Genomic DNA, 21,855 nt, shown 5'->3' with positions numbered 1-21,855 from the left:
TTTAATCACTGGGTCGAATTTTTAATGTATGCATTTTATAATTGTTTAATAGTATGAATCTATTCATTTGAAATAGATTTTCTTGTATCCTATGGTGGAAGTCTGCTCTTACACACTATAGATGTCCACAAAACCGCGGAGTAACGTTAACAGCTCTACCCTCTATTATACTACATAATACTATTACATACGTATACAACACTTATTTAAGAGCGCATGTAACTTGGATAGTAAATCGAAACATATAGCTTCACATATTTTGGCATACAACATTAGGGTTTATGTATTGCCAAAATAATAGTTTGTGACGATAGACACACCATGTAAACCAAGTTATGTAATATTAATCATCAACAATCACACCATGGTTGTTGTTTCATATGGAATACACCAATAAGCTGTCTACCAAACATGACCCAAAACGAAGCGACAAAGACATTTATAGTAGAAGAACTTATCACTGAATTTGAACAACAATATGATATTGATGAACAGAGAGATGAAGAAATATATGCGCAATATGCATGGGAGAAAGGTAATGAGGTTTTAATATAATCCTCAATAACTTCATAGATTTTGATAAATCATGGGAACAACTAGTTGATAAGGACGGTGTCCTACAATTTGTGCAACAAAAGGATGTTTCTAATACTGACGTAACATCTGATGGGACTGTCGCGCTGAGTGAAGCAGATAGCAGTATCCAAAAACGAGGCGTAGTCAGGTATGTAGTCTTGCGTTTGACCTAGTAGCTTGTTCTTAGTCTAGTTTTTTAATGTCTTGAGTGTTGACCGTGTTGAGAATAACTTACCCTTGATTCAGGAATATTGTTATCATGTTCGATACTAGCGATGGTATGAGAGAGGTAGACTTCAAACCAGACAGGTTACACTGCGCTGCCGGAGCAGTCAAAGTAAGGAACAAATGTGATGCTTAGATATATATACTAGGGGCTGATACAAGGCTTATTTCACCAAGGACCAATGACACAGTTGGCTATTATAACAATGCGTAACAAGCGTTCAACCATGGTCTCTAAGTTGGGAACGCCTCCATCTGAACATATTGCATTACTTGATGAAAAAATCAAAGAAGGTACCGATGGTGTACCGTCACTACAAAACGGACTGGAGGTTTGTTATTCGACAACATAAAGATCATTCATTCTGTATACTGCTAATTCGCATGTGATTATTATATGCAGATGGCAATAAGCATCCTAACAGATATGCCACCTTATACTACGCGTGAAATATTAGTAATATTTGGCGCAACGAAAACATTTGACCCAGGGTAAGACTCAACGATCTTCGTTATTATCGACTGCAGCAACATTCTTACAACCCTTCAGAAATTGAAGGATGAACACGTCAGTGTCAGCGCAGTATCTATCGCACCTGAGATGTATATTCTCAAAGTAAGATGTTATGCTTCTTCCATAATTCCTAATCAGCACATATGTACCGAGACAGGGGGTTCTTATGCAGTATGTAAAGATTCTGTGCATTTGAAATCTCTGTTAAACGATCACACTATGCCACCAAAATGGTAAGAAGAGGAAGGCGGGAAACTTGACTCCTTTTCAGGCGTCCTTGGATGGAGCCGGTATTGACCAAAGTTGGGTTCCCTCCTTTGGAAAAGGCGAATACGGCATCATTATGCATTTGTCATTCAACTTTAACTTACAAGGCATATATATGTCCACAATGTCATAGCAAGTCTTGTGCGATACCAACAAAGTGTAAGGTAAGGTTGCATAATTCATGACTCGAATGATTTATGAACTGTGGCATTTTGGAAAGTGGCTTCTGATTTACCTCTGACGAACCATTATATGCAATTGATTATAGTTTCTGTTGCCAAAGTGTGCATTTGATTTGTTTGGTGCTGGCTAATAATATGTAGTGTTGCCGTCTGTATCTGGTTTCACCGCCGGATATATCTAGGATGTTTCATCAACTCATACCGCCAAAGCCTTTTATTAATGTAAGTTGGGATATTGTTTCTCATAGTGTCTAAAGGAATTTTACGAAGGAGAATGTGGCGCCTGCAATGCAAGCATAATGTCTGCAAATAAATGCCCAAAATGTTTTACCCGATATTGCAATATTTGTACGGCTTATATACATGATGAACTACATCAGTGCCCATTTTGCATCGCTGAGGAGAAGCCAAAAGAAGGTGAAATTGTAGAAAACAATACATGATGTATACTGTTAGCTAATCCTTAAGTTTTTCAATCATACACTTGAATATGCTGACATGTTACCACGCTTGTCTCTCGTTTTTGAAATAACAGAATTAGTATATACTTGCAATTCAACTATCTTATAAGCCATCTGAATCCATCTGGTGATATGTTGAATTCTATTTATGGCGATTACGATGGGCATCGCATTTTATGCTACAATTTTTCCCACAAAATATAAAACTTCCGATTGATTATTATCATTTCCCAAATGTTTCATAAGTGGATATAGGGCTAAAATTGGCCATTTGTTAAGTCAGGAGAATATTTTCATCAATGTGGAATTTTTTGTTTGAACGGTAAGACGGGTATCATTTTTGCTGGTCGTTCTTTTTTGCGTCACTATTTCTCATTCATCTAAACATGCATTTTATTCAACGTCGCATTGATTTTATATAAAAATAAATGGCAACAACAACCATTAAACTGTGGGATGTATGTGGTGAAATGTTGCTTACTTATTATGTATTGCAATCTAGGTATTCTGTTTTCTGCTAGAATAGCAGAACGTATGTATTGTTTATATTTTTTGAGAAGTTATATGCTATTGTGTTCATCTCTATCGGCTTGAGTATATCTATGTAAATATAATAATCCGATTATGCATTGTAATGAATTAATTTTTGATTTATCCTTCACTTTGATTGAAACGTGGAGGAATACCATTTGACTACAACTATCAATGCGATGTTTACTTATCTTAATAGAGAAACGGAACTTAACAATATTAATCGCTATGCCCTTCCGCCATAAATAGAGACATTTTCATATTTACATAGCTATTAATATGGTGCTGTATAGACACAGAAGACATAGGAATAAATGATCCATATGTTGTACTAATTGCATCATCTTTATGCTACATCTGAATTGTAACCCGGGAAAGATTCATTTGGATTCCCCATGAAATTGTATCAGTATTCGCCTTTACCATACGACTTCTATTGATGTAAACTAATGTAGACTGTTACATTTATCGATTGTGTAGTTATAGATAAGCATAATGTTATTTTGTTGAATATAGCGGTTCTTTATCATTATGTGTTTCAATATGGGTCAACAACAATCTAAATTTTAGTGAATCTAATTGCTATATAGTCTTGTTGTATGTATTTTAGATTTGAATAACACATATTATATGGCTATTTTCTTTCTATACGTAATATTAGATACATGTTATCTTTCACATCTCCTTAAAGTAGAACTACACCATAAGAATTTTGTATATCATATTGCCATTATGGCTTTCATTCTTGGCCTGAGGACATGTATAACAACAATATGTTCATACATTGTACAGTAGAGTGGCGAATTGCATCAGTGAGTAAAATATAGTCACATATCAGGCACCTTCTGGAAAACTATGGTGGATCATTGGATCTTATCAGGTAATAATCAATACTTACGATGGTTGATGAAACATAATACGCATACTTTAAGTTGATTAATGACACATAAAAGACCCATTCCCATATTTTCATGATGATAATTCGGATAGCCATACAAACAGCACTACAGTATAAATTTAATTACATTATATATTAACATATTATTTACCAATGGGTTTATTCACAAAAACATAACAATTATTAACATACATTGGCTGATATTTCATTCAACAATGTACGTTGCATCTCCAATCAACTTCACTACTGAACCGTCGGAAGTAAGAGAGAAGAAGAGCAGCAATGGTTATGTATCGATCCAATGATTCGGCCTTAATTTTCAGAACCCACTCATCGGACATTAATATTTCCTTTGCTTCATCATTATTTTGCAATTTTATCGCTGCATATTCAAGGTCGGTCAGACTAGAATTTTGATCTGGGGAAACCTCTAACGCTTCATTATCGTACACTTCAAGCAATAATTGGTCAAACTTCATTATATTGTGAGTGGAAATGGTAGATTCGTTAGCAGGAGGTAGTGGCCTGCCTTTGTTACCGTTGTAATCTATGGCAAACATAGAATCAAAGTGCTTTGTATACAAACCAAAATATCCATTGCCTATATTGGAAATTGCTTTAGCACTCAACTTCGTCATAGACATTGATGAGGTGCTGGTTGGGCGGTTAAAGCATCCAAATCCTTCTATGCGATAAACCCTCCTAAGAAGCGTCTCAACGGTTTGGTACATCTTTAATATACTTTGAATAGGCACAGAAACACCACCGCCATCAGAAACGTTACGTGACAAGCTATCGGCGAATAGATGGTGGTTGCGAAGGATCAAATTTACAAGCAAGAGATCGGTTGTACCATATGGATGGATAAATGGATATTTGTAATCATCGCTAGTATTGCTAAGAGCCTTTACATGCTCGAATACAGATTTAGCAAAAGGAGATAGAGTGTCTAAACGTGTGTTATATCCTCCTTCTAAGACGCTAATTACTCTACCATTGCATACAGTATTGGCTACTGCAACCAAACGTTCAGTTGCCCAATAAAAGTCCTTTTCTTTATAGCTCACGAATCCAGAAGATACAGAATCACGATAGTGACCGTCAAATCCTGCCGATATGAATATGAGATCAGGGTCAAAATGCAACAAATATGGCAAAATTCGTGTTTCAAACAATATTCTAAAATTTTCGGAGGTCGTGCCCTGAGGAATCCCAACATTGATGATTCGCGGCTCTGATGGCTCATACCGCGAACAGGTTTCACCGGTACCAGGATAAAATACGCCATCATAAGCATGTATAGATGAGAAGAAAACCTCCTCTTTATCGTGGGTATCCCTCCAGCCAAACCATGCTGGGAGTCTATTCACTAATATTCTAGTATTTGGATCATCTGCACTATGATGTGCTATGGTTTTAAAAGTGCGCGGACCAATATTGGAAACAATCTGATGGGTGCCATTCCCATGGTGGATATCAAAATCTACTATGGCTATCCTGCGGATTCCTTCTTTTGCATACATATATTTGGCATATGCTGCACCGACTGCGACGTTATTTATCAAACAAAACCCTTGTGAACCAGCCCTACAAATATGGTATTAATCTATTAAATATTACTTACGCAAAGTCTTCATCCTCAAAACCTTTAGATTGGGCAGCACCCCAAGTTCCCAAATGGTGACCTGGTGGCCTAACAGCACAGAACACATTCCTGCACTGCCCTTTACAAACGGCATCGACTGCCGCAATCACTGCATACTATATGGATGGCACATGTACTAATTTACCTGAACCGGCAGCATATAGAGCAGAATTCCACGAATGAGGCGTAGTTGGGGTATCTTGATCAGCCAACACTGGCCAATAAGGATTTTGCTCCCATTTACTTTGTGCTGTCTGCACTTTTTGCAGCAGAGATTCGATATAACTCCAGTGATGCACTCTTAAAACATCAGCTAAAGTTGCAGGGGGTGGGCTTCTCAATATCTTGACATTTTCAAGAGTGTCACTACGTAGAATAGCATTTTCGTTTGATACTATAACTTCCAATCTTGTAGGGTTCTCGGGAAATGACATAATTAATCTGTGTCGCCGGTTAGGCGCATCAGTGGGTTCGGGAAGAGCTAAATGATGCAGGCAAGTTGGGTGGGTTATTATCCATGTCTGCTTATTAGGATGTTCCACAGATGCAGATTTATAAACTGAAACATATGAACGACGCATGCACAACCTACATCTGCTGCCCTGTAAACTTTCGCACGTTTCTTCCACTTTGTCCCACTTCAGTTGTTTTGTACCTTCCCGATGAGGTATACAAACCGAATGGCGGGATGACTTGACTTTACCACGATATTTGCTGTTGCAGTCAGACGCCAAGGTTTCATTCAAACAATCCAGGCGACTCTTCAGATCTTTGTCCATCGCTGTTGAAATGTTAAATATATTCTGATTTAGGGCTTCATTACTGCAGCATATTTCATTTCTGATTTCATCCAAATATTTAATAGAGCGATATACATCGGCCGGATCGACATGTAAAACCCTGGTTGTCATATAATTCATTGTTGTCATAAATTGGGTCGAATTGCCTACATGTACTGACATATTGATGAACCTATGCATATAATGCGGATTTGTCATCAAATGAGCTGATAAAACCTCATTATACGTATACATAGCAACAAGGACATCCCAAGCGCTAACTTTAATGGCTCTATATGTCAATTGCTCCAACAGGAAAACCATTTCTTCTATGAAGGAAAGACTATCAGCTGCACCCAATGATGGCATAGTTGCATGGCCAACAACACTCAAATCCGCTACAATCTTATCTCGATTTAATCTAAGCGCTGACATATATTTTTCATAGGCCGAGTTATCTACATGTGGTTGAACACCATCATCCATATGTTGTTGGTTCGAATCACTGCTTCCCAGCATATGGTAGAATAATCCACTCATAGTAGCATGAAAGATGGTCAAAGTGCAAATGGGATCTTTTGTTTCTACCGCCAGGTGAAGGGGCAAATCTCCTGCCTCATTAACAACTAATGGATTACAACCGCATTCAAGGATCCAACGTATTAGTTCTGCATTTTTAATTTGACATACTTTGTGTAATATGTTTGATCGCGTATAATCACGGCTATTTATAAAACGGTTCCAATGGATGGTAGGTTTTAGCCATTTAGAGGAAGCTACTATAGTGTCGCTGAGAAGTTGAACCTTTTGATCAAATTGACATATAGAGGGATCACTGCTATTCGTGGATATATCTTCAGACGATGAATGCACTTTATTTTTCGACGGTAGACCTTTTACATCACCGAAAGCACCTATACCACGCAATTTGGTACTATTCCCCATGGTTTCCACATCCGAACAAACTGTTTTGGTAATAGTGTAAGACGGATTCAACCGGTTTGCATTAGTAGCAAACACGTTTTTGTCACTTAATGTGCGATCATCTACATCACAATTTGGCTGATATTTCGGAATATTGGCACATTCATCTACATGGGTCTCATTGGATCCAGTAAACGATGTTACAGTAGTTTCAGTGCGGTCCGATAAGGAATTACCACTTTGATCTATGCACGTCATAACATCCATGGCTTGGTGCTGTCTATTAGTTGAACAATCGTTTTCGACGTTCATATTACGACCAACAACGAATGAATCCGGTGTTGAATATTCGAAAACATTCTTTTTTGGTCTTTTCAGGGTAGAGTTGTCACAAGGCTGCTTTGAAAGATGACATGCATTGTGTTCTGATTTATGTGAGTCAGGACACAATGTAGAACTATGCGTTGTGGAGCCATTATCCACTGGGAGGTCAGGAATGACGGGCGAAATGGGTGAAGAATTAACTATAGAGCAAACGCTATCATTGCTCCCTTGCGATGTACCCAACCTTATGCTGATGCCATCATGCTCAGCAGCGTTTACCTGATAATGGGTACTACCCTCAACAACGCTAAAGGCGTTGAAATATTCCGACAATATGCGGAAGCATTTGTATATATTTGCCCTATAACCCTCTATATAGAGATTGGAGAAGAGCAAATGTATTGGTGGGGTTTTGTCAAATGTGGCTTCTACATCACATGTGGAAATGGGGATGTGAAGAGCATTCTTCCTGTCAAGATCAGCCCAAAGTTTGCGGAAACTTGCCCTCCTTTCCGAGTTATCGGTGGGGGTGATATTGGGAACATCAACCTCATGAATATGTTCCACCGAGTTTGGCATTTGCTTATCCTCTTCAGTTATGCTGGATGATTGTAGTCCAGACATACAAGTTTCATCTGCCTTATTGCCAATACATGTTGTAATAGAAATTGGCCGACAACTCTTGCCAAAACCCTTAAGAATATTGACTTTAGTGTAGAGATTGTTTTGCAAACTTGTTAACAATTTCACTACATGCGAATGATTTATTGGATGGTTGGCATAGAGCTTGGCATATTTTGAAGAGTAGTTTCTTACAACCTTTTCAAATTGATGAGATTTACCGATCAAATATCTGAAGTGTTCATCGTAGAATGCTTCCACTTCTTTTATAGCGCAACCGTGTATATACGTTTCATTAGTAACTCCGACAGCTGACTGTAGGTATGATTTGGGGTGCTTCTCCCAATGTCTCAACAAATACGGGGCCAAATTATACGATCTCAGCCTTTTCTTTGTTTTTAGACATTCTGCTTCGCTTGTGGTTTCAGCGGTTGTACTGTTTCCAGTGGACACAAAGATATCATATTCATTAGCCTCAAAATCATTAGATGCCATATCACTCTGGTGATTCCCTGATGATGCATAACATTGTACACCGGAACAAATTTCTGTATCTTCAATATTACAATCGTAGATTACATCAATACTCGTGAGCTGACTTTGCCCAGCCATAGACTGTTCCAAAATTGAATCCAAATTCTGCACAGCAAATAACTTGGAAGAATGAAGTAACGGGTAGTATAACAATAGATACAGAGCTTTGGGATCAGCCAATTGCAGGGCAATATGGAAGGGTGTACGTCCATAATGATCACAGTCATTAATACATTCCCTCTTTTTTGATGCTAGTATTCGTTTCAAACCCGAATAGTCGCGCTTTAAAATACAATTATGTATTGCAGTCGTTTTGCGCTTTTGCGTGGTGACATTAAGTACTTCTGAATCGAATACTGAAACAGGATCTGTTGCTCCATCAAATGAAAGTATACTGTTGACGAAATGATCGATATCCATTTTTACATTAAATAAGTTGTTTACAAATACTTGCAATTAGTTACTCCATTCCATTAACTCCAAATGATGATGACTTCCAACTCCTATGCAGGGTATGGGGAAATTAAGGGTTGAAAACCGTAAAAATCTTATACACATATATTATAATGACACGGTACAATGGTGTAAATACATAGATAAAACCCAAATGCTTGAACGGAAGGCATCTGGAACACTTGATGCCGCTGTCACAATGCATTGAGTATAATTTACTCAACATGGTCGGTTTCTTTTTATCTAGCTTGATGTGTTCGACGATTCTATTTATTTTATCCGATAAAAGTAATGTGACTAACAAGCAAATATATTCTCGGCGTTGAATCATAGATATTCGCGAGGAATTCTTTACTTGGAAATAGACAAACTTCATTTTCTATTTGTTTGGAGTTATAGAATCATATTTTAAGGATCGATGTGTAGATGTCTATATTGTTTATGTGTTTGATTTTGACATATTAGGATCGCTGACATCAAGACTTATATATGCAAGATTCTTGTTAGGGTATAACAAGGGCTGTCCTATTGATGTTGTTTCACAATTGACTTTGTAAAACCGATGAGTTGTACCATGTGTTTTATTTGAGTTATCTGTGTTAAATATGACTTTTACTTGCTTATAGTACATACCATGGAAGCCTGAGTTGAGATAACGAAAAGTTATGAGGAAGTACACTTTCATCATTTATGTACGGCATGGTCTATTATCAACATGTTATATTTTTATACCTTACATTATGGTTGTAACCTGATGAACACACCTTCACCATGGTTACGGAAGACTGTGGGATCCAGGAAAAAAATCATCACAGCTCTGCATCGTTCCGTATATCATTCAGTGCTTTATCTTTGAGAAAAGGGAATGGAGCCATTTGTGCAGCGCCAGAACCCGTTGACGTCGCAACCGATAATATTCACGATGATGCATCGTCAATTGAGAGCACATGTTTCCCCAATGCTTCATTGGTAACCTTCTCATTAAAGATTTTGTGCAAGGATAACAAGAATCCAGAAGATTGGCAACTATGTTGTAAAAGTGAAACGCAGCCTATTGTGACCCATTGCATAGACAAAGGGGGTACTTATATATCGTTTTTGTTAAATTATACAGAGAGTTTGCCATTGTTTTTGAAAAGGCGAGTTTTCTCCAAGGAAAATGAAACTGTTCATCGAACAAATCCCCAATTAGATAGTTCTGTTGTTGAAACAACAGCGCAATGTCATTCACCAGACAAGCTATTAGAGTCTCAAATATTCAAGATATCCATCGGAGTTGCAATTGTAAATTCTGGGAAGGTGGTATATGTTGGGCATGGTAGTAGAATCCTTCGATCTATAGATCTATATGGAAATCGCATAAGTTTGCAATTGTCTGGTGACTTTTGTAACAGGAATATCCACTCACGTAAAGAAATATCTGACGCCTTCGTATTTTTCGATGTAGACGCTCGTAATGTGAGATGGATACCATCTACTGAGCATTGTCCAATGCCCACAAATCATATTTCTGAGAACTCTGCTAGAACGACACATTTTGATATCATGCCTGCTGTTTCATTAAATCGCAGTGTAAAACACGCCAATGCTTCAATAAACAGGAATATAAATCAAGATAATCTAAGTGGCATTAACGATTACGCGGTTGAGAAAACAACAGAAAAACGGAAGCAATACATGGGCGACGATATACGTGTTATGCCTCACTCATTCCCAGTTTCATTGAATGGGCTCCCCCAACGTAGGGAACGTGAGGTTTTGCAAAGTACTATATATGTATCATCAGATCCGAAATATAAAATTTCTGTGTTGGACATAAATAACCTATCAGGTGACCCTAATTGCTGGCAAGCCCCTGAAACGTGGAAAAAACCACCTACTACAGAATTATTACAGAAAAAAGATAACGTAAAGATTCTAAACCCTCAATCATCAAGAGTTTTAACGAAGACCAACGAAGCTGCCGATAATGCCCCCGTTGATGTTGTAAGTCAACAAGAGAGGGTGACGAAATCAGATGTGGAGGAAGAGGAGAATAAACCTGGTTTCCTGGCAGAAATGTGGCAGAGCATGTTTGGTGGAAACGAAGAAAATGCGCCTGAAGTTGTAGGGGATCCACAAATAGACAATGTACAAAGTATTATTGAACCGGTGCCAGTGAAAAAAGAGATAATTCTGAGGGCAAAGAAATATTCTGATGTTAATGTGGATGATTCGAAACCAACATTTTGCCGTTTTACGATTGGCTATAAAGATTGTGGTACAAGAGATGCGGCATTGTTAGAATCTGCATCTCAGCTATTTGATTGCACCTTTGCAAATATCTCTGATATAATATCTACACCGGATTTCCAAATCAGCATCGAAAACGTATGTATCAAGCCAAAATGTGATGATTCCATTGCTTTCTCAGTTACAATCCCAAGTGAAAGATCTAATGATGTAGCTTACATTAAGAACATGATGCTTCCATTTTCAAAGCTATCTTTGAATTCAATCGATTCAATTTCCTTTTTATTACGTATTTTACACCCGGTTGACCTCCATTCACCAAATGATATGAACCTGCCAGATTTGTTAAAGAGTATGGATCTAGGTAGTGTTATGTCTGTGGTGGATGTAAGTGTAGGATCGGACCCGAATAAACTTTCTAACGACATCGAGGCTCATGAAAAATCGGAAACTCTGCCATTGCGTAAATCACATTCTGAAACTGCGATCTATTGCAATGATGTACTATCGAAAGGAACTAACCAGGAAACTATAGCGGATCACATCCCTTGTATTAGTGCTAGAGATTCAATGTCCACTGACACATGGATGCAGATGATTAACCGTATATTGGATAATCGCAGTGACGGCATGATACAAATCACATCGCCACGTTCATCTTTACCAATACACCTCGACCAAAAGTGGGTCGTCGTATTGAAACAACTTCTAAATACAGTTAAGGATGGCAACTCTGAGAACCATTCTACAGAAGATGTCAAATTTACGTGGTCATCTTTATAGATTTTACCAAAACTCTGACGTGGGAACTGATGACATAATTGATGTATAATTATTTACATAGTGCGTTATGAGCTGCCCATGACATTTCATTTAACAATCTTCTTAGGTACGTACTAATAACCGATGACATATGCAGTCAATTTAATAGCACATGATCCTTGACATTGAATTTAATTTTCCTGTTGAATATTGATAAAAAAGAACGAATAAATTGATTTGTTGTGCTTATTTAGAGTTGTTAATATTACAAAGTGTAGATCAATAAACAGGAATAATTTGTGTTTATTACATTAAGTAGAAAATATGAATTGTCTTTTATCCAATGTAGTTGTATATTACGGTGTATCAACGTTCATTCGTAAGAGAACTATTTTACAAAAAATATGGTGTATGTCTTGTAACTGATAATGCACATCAATTCCGATGTTATATGACATAATTATAACACAGCAGTACCAATGATTTGATCAAAAGCATGTCTCATTTGTTTTGCATCTCCACTGTTTTTAAAGCCCATTAGCAGCTGCTTTTCAATGCGTGAAACAAATTGCTTAAAGATTTCTGTATTAAGTACGTGCATTTTTCGCACTTTAGAAATGTTTTGAGCGATATGAATAGCGAACATTTTCAGGCAAATATCCTTTGTTGGGACGAAACTCAAATCATTAAGTATACAGAGTACACCTATATCATTTTTCACAACAATGTTCTTCAATTTTCGATTGACCTCAGCCACATGAGAATATGAAGTCTCGGTGCTAAGTGCTGGATCAGCTACAACATTAAGGAACTCAATCAACTCATATAACAAACCCATAAATGAGTTAAGAATGCCATCGTCCACACTCGACCTCGTTTCAAGAACATCCATTGCGCAACTAACCAACATATTGGCATCCTTAATGCATGATTTCATGACGTATACAAGTATCCTCAAGACACTCTGTGGCGTCGAAAAAGAAACTGAAGTGTTTGTGGAAATAAGTTTACATTTCTTTGCCAGAGCATCTCCATCTTTAAATATTAAAGGAAATAAACCCTTAGTGGTTTGAAGTTTGTTAAATTTGTATATCTCATGGGAGATAGCGCTGAGGTGAACCGATGCCTCTTTCAACAATGCGTCAACATAGGGTGTCTCTTCAAATCCATCCATCAAATTCCCCAAATATGAACTTTTTTCAATTTCCAATTTGAACGAGAAGTAGAATTCCGAAGGAAGGGAAACTTTTGACACAACGTTCCCACTTTTAATAACGCTGCTGACAGATGAGCCAAGCCGACTTTCTACCACGGTTGTTATGCGATCGAATGTAGTGTTAAAACCCAAAACTATAGACACGATCAACGTTAACTGATTCCGTAAACTGTTTCCTCTAGTTAGTAGATTGGCCAATTTGGCTTTCAGGACCTTCATCAAATAATACTCCAGTGAAATAGACTTTCTAATAGAATCAAAATCGGCATCATCATCTGGACCACCAACAAGATTAAACGCATCATTTTCATTTGTTTGCACATCACGGTTTGATTTTGGATTATGGTTGTTAATGAAATTATCTCGGGAAAATTCAGTATGGGATCGAAGAGCCAACATCTGTAGAATCGAGTCCATGCATCCATCACAATCGTTGTGTTCCTCGTAAAGCGATATTAAAACATTAGCCCCTATGCTAAATACCTTTTTAAGACATAAAATGCAGTATGCAACATGTGACATAAAAAATGGTTTTAGCTCAGTTTGCATAACATTCTCCAGGTCGTCCACAAACCTTATAAGATAAGTCAATTCATCTTTTAACAGATCTTCTACCATGCAATGTATCTCTGAAAAAGCACCTTTCTGTTTCAACTTCTCTGCGTTATACATCAACGTAGATGCCAATGCATCGTACATAGGATGAAATGATTTCTGCACATAGAGGAGCACTATTGATAAAATCCATCCAAAACTTATATTCTTTACCCTTATTAAGCATTCGTTGTCTTGTGGAATTCCTTTCACCATTTCTAATGCGTTGTTAAGTAGATAGACAACTTCTTTGCAGGATAGTTTCGCATTTTTGCCTATAATGCGACCTTTAAAAGCTGCGAACGCCAATTGGACATATATGGTAACGTATTGTTGCGATATATGACCTTTTTGACAACTACAATCCATTTCACTGGTGGTTTTTATGTAGAAATTCGAATCCACATGACCGATTGATTTATGTGCTTCTGTATCCTTCGTACTCGAATCAGTCCACATGGGTATATCTCCTACGATTGTCAAATCACATCCATCATCACAACAAAATAGACAAGTTATGCTTGGGGGTTGGTATGTAGCAATGTCCACGTTTGCTATGACTCCATCATAGTCTTCCTTGTGTTTGGCCAGTAAATGATATCCGTCTGAATTTACAGCCTCCAATATATGATCAAGACATATTTCAAGCTCGCTAGAAAGACTATGTATGCTCGCATTAGCATCGATTGCCTTACTATAGAGACTAGTAATATGTTTGCTTGTAGAAAAGGATTTGTTTGACCAATATAATTCCCATACTTGCGTAATGTTTAAACCGACAGTTGCTAGATTATTGCATATTTTCAAAAGTGAATCGTTAGTAAAGCACTCCCTTTTGACGGCTTTATATGTTTCTTCTACAACTTGGATTATGAGACGTACATTAACTTTACCGATGGTGTTGAAAAGATTTAACCTGGATATTTTGCTACCCACACGCGAAGTAATAGCTTTAAGTATACTATATACCTTTGCGATTGTTTCAGTCTTTACTGTTAAATACTGCATAATATCTTTGTCCAAAGGTGGTTGCGATTCATGCTTGAGAGATGTGACAATGCATGATAATGCTTTGAATATGTTCAAGATACGATTGATCTCTGTAATTCCACGTAGCTTCTGGCGAAATCCATATTTAGATGACACATCAATTGTAGATGCCTTGATTTGCGATGATTTTAAAGCCTGCAACCGTTTTTGAACGACATTCAAATCGCAGTTTATTTCGTGAACGGTGTCTAGTGCTGTAAACAGGCACTCGTAGTTATCATATATTAGTATTTGTTTACCAGCTGTATATTGTCTGACTTCTCGCTCCAACCTTCTTAGAAGTCCATTCAGTTCGTTAAGGGAATATTTCTTCAGCGCTGAGTTAAGACAAGTGTCAATATTACAATCTGCATTTCCAAATGCAGCATCACTTAGAAAATCCTCTTCCACTATGCCTTTAGCAGCATTGTTAGCACTATTTTGGCTAGATGTTGCCGTTTCTTCATTGGGAGCTCCAATGTCATAGTACGCCGACAGCAATGCGGATACTGAAGTTTCATTTTCCATTATTCCAAAACCTTCAATGTATTGTATTTTCCTTAGAGTTATGCCATTTCTGTAGTAAAAAAGATAATGTGCATAAAATAGGAGGTGTATGGGAGGAAGATTATGAAATTCTGTCCCCAGTTTTAATGATAAAAATATACTCATACGGTAAAGAAGATTCCATTCATTAATATGTTTGTTGATACATCGATATAAATTATTATTTACACACACTATTTGCTAAACACAGGGTTATGATGTTGAAATAGCTACTATGCGCGTCAACCCGGTAGAACAGCCAGAACCAAAAAGGTCTAAACGCAGCACTTCTGATAACAACTTAGAGTTTAAAGATGAATGTGTAGTGTTGCCCACAAAAGTTAGAGACTGGCTATTACACATTGGCGTAGATGAGCTTAAATACGCTCAAACTCTCTACCAGGTAGAGCATGGGCAAAAGAAACGTTACTATCGCTATACATCAGACCGCAAGTCGGCGTCTAGTAATACACCATTGTCAGATACAACTTTAACTGATGGTAAAGTCAACAAAGATGGTTGTTTAGAACAGGAATCCACACACACTGATGATGTAGAAGAGCATATTGACAGAAGATTTGACAATGGTGGAAAGATTAGCCAATGCAACCAAAACTCACCTAAAGGTGTGGTATCCAATGATTGTTCTGCATTCCATGTAACTAAACCGGATAACATCGTATCATGGCTTCGTGATGTTGAGCTTTACGAATGCTACAGTTCTATACCAGAGGGTACTATTGGTCTTGATGCTGCTAGCGCAGCTGTAGTAGATGCTTTAAGACTGGGTGAACTTATGCATGCCAGTTCCACAAGATGGATCTTAGACATGTGCTGTGCCCCTGGAGGCAAGCTTCTAGGCACGGTGAGCGCCTTGAGAAATCTGAATAACGGCGAGACCAAATGGAAGATTATAGGTTTGGACACCATTAAACGAAGGTTGGACGTATGCGCTTCATTTTTGAAAAAGGAGTCAGTTCCAAACACTGTTAGCGTCCATCTACAGCAATGTAGGGGACAGGACTTTGTTGAATTTGACGGTGAATCAATGATCGGCCGTTTTGATCGCATTTTGATTGATGCGGAGTGTACCCATGAAGGGTCACTTCGATCTGTATTACGAACTTTGAAGTATTGGGGTGCAGATTCTTTAGAATCACGATTTACGTTAGAGCACGCTGAAAATATAATCGCTAATCAACGTGAGCTACTGATCCATGCAATAAAGCTATTGCGTCCTGGTGGTATGATTATATATAGCACCTGTTCACTACATGAAGAACAAAATGAAATCCTTGTGGCCAATGTTGTTAACCAGTTTGCGGATCTAAAGTTCCGGCAGCTGCCTACAAAATATTGTGAACATTGCTTACCATGCAGCAATAGAAAGGATCCTTGGCCAGCTGTATCTACTGAATTGTGTCTTCTGAAATGCTCTCGTGAATCTTATTTACCAGACAGGTCCTCAAATGATCACCTCTGCTCTAATATGGATTCTCCTGTTTGTGTCAGGTTCGATCCTTTAGGGCCTGATACGGATGGTATATTTATGGTAGCCATAACTAAATTGTGACATGCTACAACATGAGTAGATAATTACTATTATGTGGCAAACGAACATTGCTAAAGTTGGTAAATAATCGTTGTTGACTTACGAACCACGTTACACTATCGCAACTTTTAAACAGTAATACTATAGATATATTGTAAAAATAATTAATTTGTTGTGTTATGGTTTTAATCATGCTAAAAAAACTAGACGCATATTAGCAGTTGTGCCCATATATTACGTAACGTGTATGACTAACATGTATGGAACTGCCGGCAATGTGTTATCCTTCATACGTTCTCAAAACTGCATTGTGATTTGCGATACTTTTCCAATGATGGAACACCATGAGTTTGCATTTATCTTCCATCCTGTCCTTGAATATTTTAATGCGATTTTTACACGTTCTGCGCCACAAATTTGTTAGTACATGTATATTCAGCAGATCTATACCTTCTTTCATTCTGTAATAATTTTGGAATTGCTCGATGACACCATTAGCATCAACGTCTGGCAACATGAGCGTTGTATTACGCCAGTGTTTAAAACACGTTAACAGCAAACAATAAATATCCATTCTATCTTCATTCCAAAGATCTAGGTCAACAGGCTGAGACTCATCGTTTCCGTCTTCAGCAGACATGGGTACCGCATTGACCCTTGAGGCATTTTGCAGGTTTGCCATAGCTGCACGTTTCCCAAAGTATGCGCAGCGTTTCCAATATCTGAATAGATTCATTTTCACGATCCGATTATGATTTTGCAGTACTATTTTGAATTTGGTATTCAGTTCCGCGTTTATTTGCAATGCATTTAGTCCTATAGATACACGAGTGTGTCTAATCTTGGACAACGATGCCAAAGCCATGTAGACATCATTTCGGTTAACAATCATTTCAGCGCAATTTATTTCAACTTTTTTCATCGCACGTTGAATTTCGAAGAAGTGCCTGCACTCCGTCTGTTTTGTCCTATTCCAATAGTTGTCCAATATCCTAGATAGTTTTGAACTAAATGCCGTGACAATCATAGTTCGGAAAGTCTTGTCTTTTACGTTGTGCACGCTAATGAGTTTCAGCTTTGTGATTTGATAAATGGTGGTGAAAATTTGTTCCTTGATTACACCATCTCGTTGTTGTTTGATCACAGCGCCAATAGAATGTAGGTTTTTCATCCGTTTACAAAACTCGTACCACCCTGTGAATACATGTTCTTTATTCTGCATTGAGCTGGTATGAGTCATACGCTTTTGGAATTCTTGAATGGCACGTGACCTATTTAATAGAATTTGCATAGTAGTGAATACAGTATATAGAGCATGTTCATTGCGTTCCTGTCGTATAACATCAAATATATTGGCCAGCCTTACTTCATTCTTCGCATATGAGTACCAATATATGAAGCATGACCTAAGCAAGTCTTCCCTTGTGGGTTTCAGAGCCATCACTGCTAGCCTGCAGCGTGTTGCCTTATGCCACGACCCTATTAACGAATCTTTACGTAACATGGTTAATTCGGTCTCCATTGAAAGCGCTAGAGCCTCCTTTTCATTTTTGCGTCTTATGTAAGTTGCTTCAATGGCATCCCATGCCTTCTGGAGGAACAACCCTCGGTAAAACTTATCTGCGTGTCTGGTTACTTCAATGTGCCACTGTGTGTGCATTCTCCAATTGCGGAATTGGGTGTCAATAACAAAGTATGTTCGTATTGCTTCGATCTCAGACAATGCATCGACCTCTCTACATGCGACAGAAACAGCTTTGGGCACAATCCGAATATAATGCATACGTTCTTTCTTATCCGCTATTGCTAAAATACACTTCAAGTGCATTCTCATGAACACTATTCTCAATGACCTAACGACGAAGTCATTAAGTATGGTAACGAACTGGATGCATTTTTGTAGTTTTTCTACAATCCTGTTTGTACGTGATATTCTGGTTACTTCTAGCCAAAAACTGAACCATTTCTTCCGCTTTGCAATATTGGCCCATAGTGATATAGCATCATACTTCTCTATCAACTGTCCACGTTTCAAGGCACTTTCTGTACATGACTTCATCCAATACTTGAATGCCAATGCACATCGGTTCTTGATAATTGTACCATTTATCAAACGCCATATGGGCATCCCGGACAATAGCAATTCAAATGCGGTACATCGTCCAGTGTTAACAAATCGTTGCGATTTTAGGGATACGTGTCCAAACACAGTGGCATACATTAACTTTTGCAATAGTTCTATTGCCCACTTGGGAATATCCGGGTAAGATTCATTCATTGGTGGAACCAAGTATTTGTCGTTATGGGAATCTACAGTCGTGTCATCAGTGGAATTCTCGCTATCATATTCTCGTTCCTCAATTAAGTCATCGGTCCTATCTTGCAATCCGTCATTGTCCTTGTTAACTTCATGGGCCATGAAGTTGCCATTTGGTAACTTTGAATATCCAAGCTTAAGTTGTGGTATACCTTGTTCAACGATGGTGTATACCTGATTTGCGTACGTTGATTGAAGTTCCGACACATCCGCAGGTTTCAGTAAACGGCAAACCTGCACTACTAAATCATCATGATAAAGCCCCCAGTCTTTGCTTAGCTCAAAAGCTCGTGTCTTTCTGCCGGATAGAAAATGCATAAAAATGACGCATTCACTGCGCAGAGGTTTTGTGATAACCATCATCAAGTTTTCCATCAATGTTTTGTTTCTAAAAGCTTTGAACATACTGGTGTTTTCTGGATAATCGTAATACATCAATTTTTGGTAATGGTATACTAATGTGGAAAAAATATTTTCATCCATCTTAGGATATACGCTTCCCAGTTTCGCAACTTGTTGTAGTTTGATGGATAGTTTTTTCCGCATTACACTTTCAATATAATTCAGTACTGACATCTTTACTGTTGCGTAACACATATTCTGTATTTCCTCTGCAAACTATGATACATATGTAGATATAAGCTTACCTTGTTTTTGCTTCAAGTGGCTTACTCGTGAAACAGCGGTACGGAATGCTGTAAAATGTGTCCATAAAGCTCTTGCGTTCTGATTCTTTTTAAAATTTAAGAGCGCGTCATTGAAACTCTTAACTCTTGCGATATATGCCTTGCGAATAAGTTCATAGGACATGGAGAGTAAAAATGCTTTATAATTTTGATCTGCCATTATTTTCATATCAGTCCTTTTGCGTCGCATATTAATGTATATAAACCATGAGCGGAACACCCTTTTAGCTAGCATCTGATTGTTAACATCGGTTGCGTAATGCCCACGTTCTAATTCCTTCGCGACCATTATTGAGTTATTTCGTAGTGCATCAATAAACAAGCGTTTATATCCATTTTGTAAAACTTTGCAGATTCTACCTGTTGAATTTATTATTCCTCGTTTGTGAGCTAATATAGAGCGAATTTTGGATGGATGCTTCGACGGTACATCTGGTTCGTTGTCATCGAAAATAGGTGAATCTGAGCCGCTGTCCGACTGATGTTCAACATTGCGCTTTCTGGGCGAACACATATGATGGAAACAATTAAACCTACAGTGCGCAGAATGTCTTATACTTAAGGATGAATGAACGATAAACGGACGCCTGCTTTTCCTTTGTTGCTGAGAACCAGCTGAATAATGCCTTCAATGCAACATCGCGTGAGATTACTTCACGTATTGAATTTTCCTTCTATTAAAAATGCAGTTGATTATGTAAAACTTACTTCTACGTTTAGTACATGCTGTCCATTGATTCTTTCCCATCCTATCCGTAACAGCATGCATCGGTATGTTGTCCCAAGCATATCTGAGGCCTTCCTATATCTATAAGTGCAGCGTATTACGTTAAACACTATTCCTTTGAGGTGGATTATACGATTTGATGCGATTTCGGATTCGCATGAATCCATTTTGTTTTGTTGGTTTGCGAATTCTCTCAGTGGATTCAGTCCATTAACAACGAGTGTCTTTTCTAAAAGTTCCACAAATCTATGCAAATGCTGGTTTTGGTTTTTCCTATTATTGAGATTTAGCTTGAAGGCTTTGAAAACTCGGGAAGCAAGTGAGGATTGATAGAATATGGTTACGTAGCCAGTATCGCATCGTGTCTGGGCGCTGTTTTCTGCAATCTCCTTCCAGCGAGTCAATAAAGTTCTCAATGCAAAAGCCTCAGCCTTGCTTTTTGCTTCGACAATGCGTTTATGTAATACGGCTGCACTGAACGCTTTCAAGGTCATACCATAGCGTGATTTGGTATAATATGCATTGGCGATTTCCTCACCAATGGTCTTGGAAACGCTTCCATGATATGAATGAGCCCACTTTCTAAACGCTTGATATCGGCATATGCTTTCTAGGTTAGCTCGCTTACTCTTGACATTTAATATGCCAACACTAGGGTATTGCGTCCCGACAGACACTTTCTGCGGAACTGTTTGATATATTCATTATATAATTACCTTTTTGTGTCCATTTTTGTGTCTTTTCCCTTGAAAATGCTTATCGTAACGCTGGGACACTTCCTTTACATCTTCTTGAAATTCCTTGTGTTTATCTAATTTAGAAGTAGCACTGCTCTGCTCTGGTGAGCATTGTGGTCTCTGGTATTTATTAGACAAACGATTCACAACCATATTGAACCATTGTAGATATCATATGCCTATATATAATACCATCCACATATTCCAGGAATCATATCTCACAATTCTTTCCATGAAGAAGCTGTTCCATTAAAATATATCTCATGCCTATCACTTTTACATTGCGTGCAATTTCATCTATCTTATGCTACAATGCTCCATTGGTGTTACGTGAGTCCCTCAAGGCATACAGCTTCATGTTAACCTACTGTTATGACTCCTATTGCAAATATACTCAATGTTAGGATTCTAGCGATTTATAAAAATTATGTGCGATATATAATTGGTTAAAATTTTTTTGGACAGCAATATTTTGTATTCACATGGAATGCTAGGCTATCTTGCGCGTAACCATAATGTGTAA

The 21,855-nt window shown here is 37.9% G+C and overlaps 6 protein-coding genes across 6 annotated transcripts; 3 read left to right on the top strand and 3 right to left on the bottom strand.

Annotated features, from left to right (window-relative positions):
* The first annotated feature begins 352 nt into the window (after nucleotides 1-352).
* On the top strand, nucleotides 353-2,245 carry BBOV_IV001810 (transcription factor Ssl1-like family protein). The gene is made up of 10 exons (XM_001609296.2): nucleotides 353-535; nucleotides 574-724; nucleotides 823-913; nucleotides 951-1,133; nucleotides 1,205-1,293; nucleotides 1,330-1,417; nucleotides 1,454-1,548; nucleotides 1,587-1,746; nucleotides 1,906-1,986; nucleotides 2,022-2,245. Exons 1-10 carry the CDS (start codon nucleotides 412-414, stop codon nucleotides 2,205-2,207), a joined length of 1,248 nt encoding a protein of 415 aa, XP_001609346.2. The 5' UTR covers nucleotides 353-411; the 3' UTR covers nucleotides 2,208-2,245.
* Nucleotides 2,246-3,827: 1,582 nt separating this feature from the next.
* On the bottom strand, nucleotides 3,828-8,958 carry BBOV_IV001800 (Histone deacetylase domain family protein). Its single transcript, XM_051767013.1, has 4 exons — nucleotides 5,892-8,958; nucleotides 5,445-5,858; nucleotides 5,279-5,408; nucleotides 3,828-5,241 (listed from the first exon to the last, which is right to left on the bottom strand). The coding sequence occupies exons 1-4, from the start codon at nucleotides 8,899-8,901 to the stop codon at nucleotides 3,864-3,866; spliced, it is 4,932 nt and encodes a 1,643-aa protein (XP_051623051.1). The 5' UTR covers nucleotides 8,902-8,958; the 3' UTR covers nucleotides 3,828-3,863.
* A 696-nt stretch (nucleotides 8,959-9,654) lies between these two features.
* On the top strand, nucleotides 9,655-12,063 carry BBOV_IV001790 (uncharacterized protein). The gene has a single exon (XM_001609294.2). It carries the CDS (start codon nucleotides 9,706-9,708, stop codon nucleotides 11,947-11,949), a length of 2,244 nt encoding a protein of 747 aa, XP_001609344.1. The 5' UTR covers nucleotides 9,655-9,705; the 3' UTR covers nucleotides 11,950-12,063.
* Nucleotides 12,064-12,267: 204 nt separating this feature from the next.
* Nucleotides 12,268-15,339, bottom strand: BBOV_IV001780 (Vps51/Vps67 family protein). The gene has a single exon (XM_001609293.2). It carries the CDS (start codon nucleotides 15,293-15,295, stop codon nucleotides 12,389-12,391), a length of 2,907 nt encoding a protein of 968 aa, XP_001609343.1. The 5' UTR covers nucleotides 15,296-15,339; the 3' UTR covers nucleotides 12,268-12,388.
* A 129-nt stretch (nucleotides 15,340-15,468) lies between these two features.
* Nucleotides 15,469-17,066, top strand: BBOV_IV001770 (NOL1/NOP2/sun family protein). The gene has a single exon (XM_001609292.2). The coding sequence runs from the start codon at nucleotides 15,549-15,551 to the stop codon at nucleotides 16,884-16,886; it is 1,338 nt and encodes a 445-aa protein (XP_001609342.1). The 5' UTR covers nucleotides 15,469-15,548; the 3' UTR covers nucleotides 16,887-17,066.
* A 9-nt stretch (nucleotides 17,067-17,075) lies between these two features.
* On the bottom strand, nucleotides 17,076-21,745 carry BBOV_IV001760 (uncharacterized protein). The gene is made up of 5 exons (XM_001609291.2): nucleotides 21,312-21,745; nucleotides 20,577-21,275; nucleotides 20,406-20,542; nucleotides 19,830-20,368; nucleotides 17,076-19,793 (listed from the first exon to the last, which is right to left on the bottom strand). The coding sequence occupies exons 1-5, from the start codon at nucleotides 21,483-21,485 to the stop codon at nucleotides 17,146-17,148; spliced, it is 4,197 nt and encodes a 1,398-aa protein (XP_001609341.1). The 5' UTR covers nucleotides 21,486-21,745; the 3' UTR covers nucleotides 17,076-17,145.
* Nucleotides 21,746-21,855: the final 110 nt, after the last annotated feature.

The sequence above is a fragment of the Babesia bovis genome, assembly GCF_000165395.2.
Source record: "Babesia bovis T2Bo chromosome 4 map unlocalized Chr4_2, whole genome shotgun sequence".
Classification (NCBI taxonomy): Eukaryota; Apicomplexa; class Aconoidasida; order Piroplasmida; family Babesiidae; genus Babesia; species Babesia bovis.
The sequence above is the reverse complement of the archived record's forward strand: the minus strand, read 5'-3'. Positions and strand labels throughout refer to the sequence as shown.

Coding starts and splice junctions, on each gene's coding strand:
- BBOV_IV001760 (XM_001609291.2), bottom strand. CDS start 21,485: ATGGTTGTGAATCGTTTGTCTAATAAATACCAGAGACCACAATGCTCA. Junction 21,276..21,311: donor ACAAAAATGGACACAAAAAG/GTAATTATATAA, acceptor ACAGTTCCGCAG/AAAGTGTCTGTCGGGACGCA. Junction 20,369..20,405: donor TATAAGACATTCTGCGCACT/GTAGGTTTAATT, acceptor GTGTTCGCCCAG/AAAGCGCAATGTTGAACATC.
- BBOV_IV001780 (XM_001609293.2), bottom strand. CDS start 15,295: ATGGAAAATGAAACTTCAGTATCCGCATTGCTGTCGGCGTACTATGAC.
- BBOV_IV001810 (XM_001609296.2), top strand. CDS start 412: ATGACCCAAAACGAAGCGACAAAGACATTTATAGTAGAAGAACTTATC. Junction 1,294..1,329: donor ACGAAAACATTTGACCCAGG/GTAAGACTCAAC, acceptor TATCGACTGCAG/CAACATTCTTACAACCCTTC. Junction 1,418..1,453: donor CTGAGATGTATATTCTCAAA/GTAAGATGTTAT, acceptor ATTCCTAATCAG/CACATATGTACCGAGACAGG.
- BBOV_IV001790 (XM_001609294.2), top strand. CDS start 9,706: ATGGTTACGGAAGACTGTGGGATCCAGGAAAAAAATCATCACAGCTCT.
- BBOV_IV001770 (XM_001609292.2), top strand. CDS start 15,549: ATGCGCGTCAACCCGGTAGAACAGCCAGAACCAAAAAGGTCTAAACGC.
- BBOV_IV001800 (XM_051767013.1), bottom strand. CDS start 8,901: ATGGATATCGATCATTTCGTCAACAGTATACTTTCATTTGATGGAGCA. Junction 5,859..5,891: donor AAGTTTACAGGGCAGCAGAT/GTAGGTTGTGCA, acceptor CATATGTTTCAG/TTTATAAATCTGCATCTGTG. Junction 5,409..5,444: donor TCTATATGCTGCCGGTTCAG/GTAAATTAGTAC, acceptor TATAGTATGCAG/TGATTGCGGCAGTCGATGCC.